Source organism: Sinocyclocheilus anshuiensis, unplaced genomic scaffold, assembly GCF_001515605.1.
Source record: "Sinocyclocheilus anshuiensis isolate Anshui unplaced genomic scaffold, SAMN03320099.WGS_v1.1 scaffold311, whole genome shotgun sequence".
NCBI lineage: Eukaryota > Metazoa > Chordata > Actinopteri > Cypriniformes > Cyprinidae > Sinocyclocheilus > Sinocyclocheilus anshuiensis.
In genome coordinates, this window is record NW_015549606.1 from 1,441,697 (window position 1) to 1,452,274 (window position 10,578).

Below are 10,578 nucleotides of genomic sequence, written 5' to 3' on the forward strand. Positions count from 1 at the left end.
CTCAATATGGGAGCAGACATCCTGTCGAGGCAGGGGCCGAGGCCCGGGGAATGGAGGCTTCACCCCGAGGTGATGGAGCAGATATGGAGAGTTTTTGGCCAGGTGGACTTGTTTGCGACTCAGACGACATCGCAATGTCCCCTCTGGTGCTCTCTGACTCATCCAGCTCCGCTGGGGCTGGATGCCATGGTACAAGCGTGGCCGAGGCTTCGCCTGTACGCCTTTTCAAGGAACTTAGAAAGGTGGGAGTGGAAGGAATAAAGCAAAAAATAAAAAAGTATAATCACTTATGGATTAGAGAGCTTAATCTCTCATTAAATAGGTACAGTAGAGTATAATGTTAAAAATATAGTAACATATGGAAATAGTGACCAAGGACGGAGATATTTGTTTAATTTTCTGCCAGGTACATGTGAGCCAGCCATCTTGCCAGCTGAGATTAGTTAAGTTAATTAGTTAAGCCAGGAACACACTACACAACTGTAAGGCTGGTTATGAATGTATATTGTAATTTGATACTTAAAACTGATCACACCCAAATGTGTCAGAGCCATTTGCGTTCAGTTGGTGTTTACAATCAGCATTTAAAATCATAAGTGTTTTCAGTTCAGTCTTAGTATGATTCAGTTAGTCGTTAAGTGTGTCCCTGGCTTTAGGTTGCATATCAGTATTTATGATTTGTTATACTTCCCAAATCAGATCATTACTAGACTACATTACTACCTCAGGATCAAATTTCAGTAACTATACAAGCATGTTTTGTGGAAGCATGGATGCATGATTACACACACATTGTGACCACACCATGAGAATCGTGTGAGCTCGTGGTGACATCGTTGTGAGATCAAATTGTTGACTGGGTGAGCAGGAAACCAGGAATACAACACCACACACAATACATAATAGGCAGTTCTATCTGGCAGCATCCTAACTGTACCTCATAAGTGACTAATTTGGAACGCTCTACATAGGCAGCAATCCTTGAACAACACAAATAGCATGCCACATGGGAGTGATAGTCTAATAAGCATAAAATACACATACAAATATTGGGTAAAATAACTAACTGTAGACTAAACTAGGTGATATGTATACTGCTTCAAAATATTAGCCAGTCCCATCAGGATTTCATGATTTTTGCTATTAAAATGTTTATATTTTGCGCTGGAAATTTGCAAAATGTTTTCGGGTGTGCGTCAGTCAGTGGGAATCGCATTAAATTAATAGTTCACCTAAAGATATAAATTCTGTCATTAATTACTCACCCTCATGTCGTTCCAAACCCGTAAGACAACAATGCAACTACCACGTTTAAGGCCCCGAAAAAATCGATAGAAAGGACATCGATAAAATAGTCCATGTGACATCAGTGGTTCAATGGTAATTTTATGAAGCTACAAGAATATTTTTGTGCGCAAAGAAAACAAATATAACAACTTTATTCAACATTTCTTCTTTTCTATGTCAGACTTTGACATGATACTCTTGTGAACGCGTGTCGACTGACACGGAAGAGAAGAGAAGTTATTTTTGTTTTCTTTGCACACAAAAAGTGTGACAAACTGACCAGGTCATGTGATTTCAGAAAACGAGGCTTACATCATATTTCGAAACGTAAACTGATCTCGATTCAGTTTAATCTTTTAGGTTATTAAATGTTGAGAGGACTTTTCTTTACGTTCCTTTAAGTTTAAGTTATTTAACATCTTTAATGATATTTCATGATATATTAGATCACACTTTGATGATGCATTTATCCCTATGCATCCTAACCCTAACCTATTCTCAATGCATTTACAGTACAATGCTTTAAATCAATCACTGTTGAGACTCGGTTTAATTAATTAGACGTTTCCCATCACTACTATTATAAATGTGTTTATTTCTAAAGATTTCTTTTGCCTTAACTGCCATTTTGGATTTATTTTTTCCACTGAACTTATCTCAATGATTCATACAGTAGGATTGCATTTTCTATAAAGGACATATACCACGCTGCCTTAGAATTTGGAAAACTGGGTATTTTAGGTGGCAGCATAATTAAAATACTTAGATATTAGATCAGCATTTGCATCCACGATGCCTTAAAATGCAACCCAAATAGGAAAATCACTAGGTTTTGGATCAAAGCATATGTTTACTCACTCCAAAACCAGAACAAATACTCCAAAACCAGAATTCTCTGCAATATAAATTCAAAAATATTTTGAGCTCAATGTAATGGGTTCAAGGCCACAGACCAGACTGCAGCACATTTAAAGAACAATCTCATCATAGAAAATAGACTGAAGAACGTTCAGGTGGAGAGTTACATCAGAGTGCTGATAAAGGATCAGCTTTACACTTACCATGTGCTGATAGAAAAAGTATGTGCTATATCTACTGGGATGGAGTGAATGGACTTGCACAGGAATTTTGAGATAGACAAAGGAGCACAGAAAGCAAGGAAAGTGTCAAAAAGTTTAAAAACGTTCAATGTTATACAAATGAGAGGTGGAAAAAACGCTGGCCAACAGTTAATAGTTGTGATGTAAAGGAGTGACATCAATCAAAAATGTTTCAAAATCTGAGTTTCTGATATATTCAGGCCTTACATCACATTGTTACATATTGCTAGTATTTGCACAATTTTACTCTAGCTAGGTTAGTAGTAATTAATCAAAAATAAAAAAACATGAACTTATGAAATTTTCATTTTAATCTCTGCTACAAATCAACAACAACAAAAAGTGACAATGAAGTGCACAATATCTTTAATGTGTGATGACAGTACACATTTGTCTTTGTGTGCATGCGAGAGTAAGAAGACTAATGTCATAATTTCCTTGAAAAGTCTCCTGCAAAAGACAAACGTCCTACTAAAATTTTTAATCTTCATGTCAAAAAGAGACCTTTGGTTACTTTGGTTACCTTTGTACTCCTTTGTAAGATGTATATGTTTGTTAGCTCAAGGTTAGTAATAATAAGGGCCATATAGTTCTAATATTTTATTATAGTAAATAGTGGTTTCTATGTGATGTAAAATGATGGTTATTAAACATTTACATTTGGTTAATCTTGAATATTTGGTTACTTCCTTTGTAATAAGGATAGTGTTTTGCAAGGTCAACTGACACGACACAAAAGACCACAAAGAAAAAAGCTGTTAAAAACACTACAAGACACATACAGGAAATCAGGCAGCATGCAAACCAAGAGGAAGCCAGAGATCATAAAGGGATCTGCACAGTCAAAAAAGAGTGTTGAACAAGTGAGGGGATGAGTAAGAGACATGAAGAAAATGCAGTATATATTCACTATTTATCTTTACAGACACACATCTTCCTACAGTCTGATTGTCAAGGAACACTTTGTATGGTTTGATCACTGACTCAGCTCTTATCTAGGGACAATTTCTCTGCACCTCTCCATCTCCTCTACATTCCTTTTTAAGTTTCCCCATTCCTTCCCACGTCATTTTCTTCCCTACCTCAGGGATATATATCCACTTTTTGACGTCCTTGTCTTCACATATGCTTGTAACAACCATTATAAAGCCATTTTAGGCAATAACCATCATATTTTAAGAGATGGAGTTCCTGAATTGACTAGTTGATTCAGTGACTCACCCATAATGACAGTCATATGCTTTGCTCCTGAATGAATGTTTGGAATGAGCCGGTTCAATGATTGACTCATTAGGTTCGTCCCAATTTGTGTAGTTAGGCAATATTCTGTGCCTTTTTGTAGTATAGATATTAAGAGTAGTATAGTTATTAAAGGGGTCATATGATGCGATTTCAATTTTTCCTTTCTCTTTTAAGTGATACAAGCTCTTGGTGCATAAAGAAGATCTGTAAAGTTGCAAAGACTAAAGTCTCAAATCCAAAGAGATATTCTTTATAAAAGTTAAGAGTCAACCACGCCTACCTAAAACGGCTCGTTCTAACACTCCCCCACATGTCTACAACACGATGTGGGAAGATTTGCATAACGCTGCCCAAATGTTCACGCAAAGAAAGAAGGCGTAACTTTTATTCTCGCTGTAGTATTGTTGCTGCTGCCATGTCGTGAAGACGCTGTGTGTTTCGTTGTGAAAGCAAAACTACTTTGTTTGGCCTTCCAAAAGAGGACGATATCCGCTTCATCATGCCTAGAGCTGATCCGTGCTGGTTGCTGAGGAAATACATCAACTTCGCGCTGTGGACAACTTTTTAGTGAATTGTTGGCCTTCTGGAAAGTATGTTCATTTACTGTACATGTACTCAATACTTGGTAGGGGCTCCTTTTGTACACGACTAGAAATCAGTGGTTAAGTTGTATTTACTACAATGCTACAATGACTACAATGCCAGCTGTTCTGACTCACAGACTGTAAGTACATTTTTTATATTAAAGAATTTGCCACTGACGATTCAAACGTGAGTTTTGAGCAGTGTAGAGTAGCGCTTGTTGTTTGTCATTTCTCCGACCACAAATGCAGACATGGTTTTATGTTTACGTGGCGCGTTATGTCATTATAATCCGTAATTATGTCCCCACTGGATGCAACGAATGCCTCATTTATAATGGGTTTTAATGTTTTCGTCTCGTCACTCCGGCCGGACAGGGCATCACAGTATGGTAAGGGACGTAACATTTCTGTCACACGCTTGAGGTATTCGGCCAATCACAACGCACTGGATAGCTGGCGAATCAGAGCACACCTCGCTTTTCAGACCGATGAGCTTTGTAAAAATCGACGCGTTTCAGAAAGGCGGGGCATAGAGGAGAAACAATAATGTACAGTATGTGGAAAATAATGTTTTTTGAACCTTAAACCGCATAAACACATTTCATTACACCAAATACACAAAATAATGTTATTTTTAGCAACATCATATGACCCCTTTAAATCTACTCATAAAGACAGTTACTTGTTGCCACCTAGAGGTGTAACGATGTAACCTTAATAAAGGGTAACTGAAAAATCCCCAACATCAATGCAAAGACTGACAGTTTTCTAAAACACGCAAACACAGACAAGCAGAGTGATACAAGTCATACAAGTGGACTAAATATCAGCCTTCCTGGTGCAGTGCACGGCCAATCACACAGTATGTCAGAATATAGCATTATAAATCAGCTCCCTTAAGTATATCCACAGGTGTCCCCAAGGATCTATTCTGGGTTCAATGCTTTTTACATTGTATATCAATGATCTTCCATCTGTTTGTCCCAACACTAACACCCAAATGTATGTGTACAACACTTGTTTATATTTTTGGAAATACATGATTCTGTATCGATAGTACTCACCTCATTAGGTGACACAGTCAGAACACTCCGGCTTTTCCTCATCTTCTGTGAAGTTTTCCTCTCCCTGTCTTGCACAGGCCTGCTCCGCTGACACTCCTGCACAAAGCATCAACACAAACCCACACAATCAACTCTCGCAGCAAAGACAGAAAGAACAGAAGAAAGAAAAGACATCTGACCTTGCTTGCTCGTGAGAGAGATGCCTCAGTGTAATGTTAAGATGGAGAGTATTTCGCTATTCTTCAGTGAGAGTGATAAAGAGAGCAGCACAGTTTGTCTGCAGTCTGACAGTGACAAGCATCTCTTAAACCCTCACAGCCACCTCTTTATCAGCTTTTGCGCTCAATATTTTTTCCAGCCTGTCTAAACTGACTTGCAAAAGTGATGTTAAGATATCCTTGTACAGAGACTGTTATGGAAGCATTTTTACATCCCTTGTGTATGATTCACTTCTGTAAAATTCAACCAGCAGGGATTTACACTCCAAAACCACATGGGTCAATATTATTTATTTAAAAAGCTGTACATAAGGGTGAAGTGTGTAATTTCTGGGCCACTAATGGTGCCAAACGAAACTGCAAAAATACCCTTTGTTAAGCCACACCCTAAAATTGTTAGTAACCAATCCCACCTTAGCAACTGTTGCCATGCACCATTTTGCACTTGTCTAATGCAAGTCTTTGAATGATGTGAATGCTTGAAAAATGTTATCAGTTCTACAGAAATTAACCAGAAATATTGTAAATCATTGCTGCTGGGTCATTTATTACTGCCAAAATGAAAATAATAAGAAAAATAGTTTTTTACACTAATGTTATTGTAATGTAATTGTAGTGAAAAGATGTTACCCTGATTTTGATTGTCTTAAGTTAAATGCATGTTATGTTGTGTTTCTTTCAAACAAAAAATGATAGATATATATACTTTGCAATATCATAATTGATTCCATCCCACATCTTAATAATTTTCAAGCAATTTTTACTGCTTGAATTATGCTATTTACATAAGTCTATAGTTGAGATTTTCTGGGTGGGTCATTCTGTAAACAGTGCAAGAGAAGGGTCATTTAGAGGATCCTGCTCTTCTATGACCGTGTACTGAATGAGAATTATTATACAGATGGGCTGGTTTTTATAGCTGAGCAAATATGTGACTCTGAATGAATGAAATATTGCAAACCAGTTTGAATGTGATTTTCAAAAAGCAACATTAACCAGCAGGAAAATAATACATTGACAATGTGCTGTTGCTGTAAATTGGAGCTGCTCAACTTTAAAGACACCAAACACTTTTGAAAATTCAATTTAAGGAACATTCTATGGAAGAAAAAAAACAAGCAAGAACACTGTCTGAATGAAGCATATCTACAGGTCAGAATGCATCAGATGTAGAAAAGAAATACATGTTTTTTCTGCACAATCTCTACAGTAGTTTACAGTCGGCTCAACTCAGGCCTGTCATCATGTGCCAGTCTCATTCCTCTCTCTTTTCCAAGGTCTTCTTGTCAATAATTTTTTATTCTATTGGCATATTCTATCTAGTGTCGTAAGAAGTGTTTTATTTCCCCCTAAGTAAACATTAATGAACTTTGCTGAACATGTTTTTTATTTAGTCGTCTTGAAGCATCTGTCTGCAGCCACTGCCAAGGTTTTCTCTTCAGTATCTCTTTAAGGTTGTGTTCTCTTGTCAATCTGTCAGCCACTTCTGTGCCTAGCTCAATCCAAAGCCACTGAATGCAACGGACAGTCCAGGCCGTGGGGAATTGGGAATTTGGCAGCTGTCTCTCAACAGCTGAAAGCCTGAAAAACATGACTCCATAACCACTTTCTATTGATTTGACCTCTGCTTTCTTACCCTGTCTGTTCAGTGTGCTCTCAGCATCCTGGCCATACTGACATTAACCAGAGAAGGAGTTAGATGGCCTGTCGAGTCTAATGGTAGGTAAGAGCTTGCTTTAAATATTGCCACTGTCACTGAATTCATGTAGCGTGTAAAGGTGTCTAGCGGCATGTGTGTCTTTTATATGAGTCACTCATCCTTAGACACTTACAAGGGGGAATTTAAATTTTTTTGACCAGTGAGCCACAAAAAGCATTATTTGAGAATTAAATTATTTTAGGTGGCTTTCAATGTGGAAATGTTCATTTTCAACTACCAATCACTTGATATCAACATTTCATTGTGTTTCTGAAATCTGTGAATGTCTTGCCATTTGATTTGTTCAGTACAAAAAAATACTTCACACAACTACGGAAACACATTTTTTAGTACAAAATAAAACCGGTAACTGAGAGATATAAAACAATATAAAAATATATATATATTTTATATATATAATATATATAAAATTGCAATTGTGACATATGAAGTCACATTTTTATGACAAATAAAAGCCAAAGTTCTGTCATGAAACTCTAGATGGTGAAGTCTGATTGGTTCTAACTCAGTCTGACATAATGACATCATTATTCACATGCCACAGCTGATTGGTTTCTTTTCATATCAGCAGCCAATGAGCTTGCTGCTTAACATTCAAATATTTGGCTAGTTCTTGCTTTAACAGTTGCAGCACTCTTCATAAACCATCCACCTTCCCCAGCTCCACCTGTAGATCAGCTACAAGGTAATTTTATGTATGTTATATATTGGGGTTATTTCATAAATGCGCAGAAGCAATATTTCTTACATGCTCACAGCAGCATGTTGTGGATGTATTGGCTGTAGCAAGTCTCGGTACTTGCTCTGCCGCAGCAGCCGCAGCGTAGCAGATCTATTCCGCCAAGACATCAATATTGTCAAGAAGTTAAAGCTTAAAGATAAAGCTGTAAAAAAAAATATCATCACCCTTTGAGCTTAGAGGTTCAAAGTGGTCTGCACTTTCAACTAGACTATTATCAGAAACTCTTGGAATTAAAGGCCCAGGAGTTTGATAAACCTCGCATATCCATTTAAAGAATGGATGCACATGCACTGCAGCATTAGGAAAAACATCAGCTTAACAGATACTCCACAGTCTGATGGCACAATTACCTATTTACCTATTCACCTCTCCCCATTCAAAGAGTAAATTAATGATAAATGTGTTCTAATGTAATACTGTAGCTGCTGCAATCTGCACAATCACCAGCCCACAAAAGAAATGGAGGTGAGTCACTGCCAGCTAATTTACCATTCCCATTAAATCAATATACGCCCCCCTACTAATTACAAAGTCTTGTACAGATGCAGAATAAATATGTCAGCATATGTAGATCTCAAATCCTGTTTTTCTTTATGTTCTCACATAGACCTTAAGCTCAATTTCACACTAGTTTGTTATCTGGTTTATTATACCAATATTTGCATTTTGCGTGGATTCTGATTGTATTGTCTTTGTATTTATATTCAGTTAAGCAATAAACTAGTTAATATTATCAATAATATTATGTGGCTGTATATATTTCTTCATCTTCTTCGTTTTTTGTAAAGCTGCTTTAGAATAACAAGTATTGTAAAAAGCACTTCATTGAATGGATTTTGAAATAAGACTTGGTTTTTCTTCAACATATAGGTCAAGTTCGTTGTTTCGCTCTTCGCTTGCTTTGCTCACTTTCCAACAACAATTTAGCTTTAAAACAGCCTTACATGCACTGACGAGTCTATTCTCATTAGACAATCACATGAAAGGGTTATAATATTTGATGCGTCCTTTGAGCAACAGCACAATCTGGTCCAACTGCTGTCTTTTTGCCGTTCTTCTGTGAAAGGCTCTGACATCCTGAAAATAATTACTGACTAAAGCTCTTCTTTTGCCAGATGTATTGACATACGACAGGCAGCATGTATAATGCCCCTTCAAGCAAACGTACATACTCTGAGACAGAATGTTTCAGTGGTTAAACACAATTAGTTACAGTCCGTTTGAATAAAGCAGAACCAGCAACAACTGAACAAAACTGTTTCTATGAGACAAAGTATTGATTTTCACCATTATTATCCATATATAAACAATATAAAATATTTTGAAGAAAAATAATGTTTTTGCATTCTGCTAAAAGAAGTTCTGGTAACACTTTACTTAAAGCCTTAATGTATAATGCATTATAAAAGTAGTTTTAATGCATTAATTATGCCTTGTAATGCATAATGCATTGTACAACCTCATAAATAATTGTAACCACAGTTAATACATTATAACACTTATCAATTCGTTACACTATGCATTTTAAATTCGGTTCTAATTATTTACGACAATATATTATGTATTACAACGCACATTATAAATAATTATAATGCATTTTACCTTTTAATAGCCCTTTATAGTGCATTATACATAAAGGCTTTAAGTGATGCAGAATTTCTTTTCTATTCTATCATTTACTGTATATTAAAAAAAAGTGTATTACCAATATATGATTCAATGATAAAGTAGAGTTTTTTTTGTATGTACTGTACTAAAATGCCAATACAGGTTTTATTATTTTCTATTATCTATCTGTTTTAGATTTTAAAAAAAAGTAAATAAAAATGAATAAACTTCACTGCTCTTTCTATCTCTTTTGAACCATAGAGTAAAGTAATCCACACACACCACTTTTTAAATATGCATTCATGGCAGTTTTAAGCAGGAATTATTAATTAAAATATGTATTAGCAAAACTCCTTATATACATATATACATCTTTTCAGTAATCTAGACTTTCCTTCATTGCTCCAATAATCTTGATCTTGGAAGTGAGTTTGACATTTATACTATGTTCAATTTGTAGCTTTGTAGAGTTACAACAATAAAATTAAAACCATAAAATGACAGCAGGATGTTCTTTGCATGAAATATTTGTTTTAGGGACACTGCTAAGCTGTAGCTATTTCTAAACTGCAGTTTTCTGAGTCACCAACAGTTGGCCAATCATTGTGTGAAAGTTCATTGAGGAAACCTAAATATACTTCCCAGACCAGATGAGGGTTAAAGCATTTGGACTTAAAGGCACAATATGTAAGATTTTTTTATTAAAATATCCAAAAACCACTAGAACAGTGTTATATATTTTGCTGACTTGTGTACTTACATTATCCCAAATGTTTCGAAGAATGTTTAAATCCAGAGAAATAAGCAATTTTACCTAGTGCCACAGACCGTGTCCATAGTGTCATTCTGTCGCCTGCCAATGACGTCATAACCCCTCGATTTCCGGTTTTGTTTTGTAGAAAACATGGAAACACCAAAGACACCCTTTAATATGTTATGCATTTTATTAGACAGGTGACGACCACACAGAGTAGCATTATAACAGAACTTTCAAATGTATCTAGTATGATAAA

At 36.1% G+C, this 10,578-nt stretch overlaps 1 protein-coding gene across 1 annotated transcript in view; it reads right to left on the reverse strand.

The window, feature by feature from the left end:
• Positions 1 to 10,578, reverse strand: part of LOC107659050 (cAMP-specific 3',5'-cyclic phosphodiesterase 4B-like) — a 187,946-nt gene that overhangs the window by 151,541 nt on the left and 25,827 nt on the right. The window contains exon 2 of the mRNA XM_016447850.1: positions 5,278 to 5,373. Within this exon, the coding sequence (XP_016303336.1) occupies positions 5,278 to 5,319 (42 nt within the window). The 5' untranslated portion in view covers positions 5,320 to 5,373. The remainder of the gene's footprint in view (positions 1 to 5,277; positions 5,374 to 10,578) is intronic.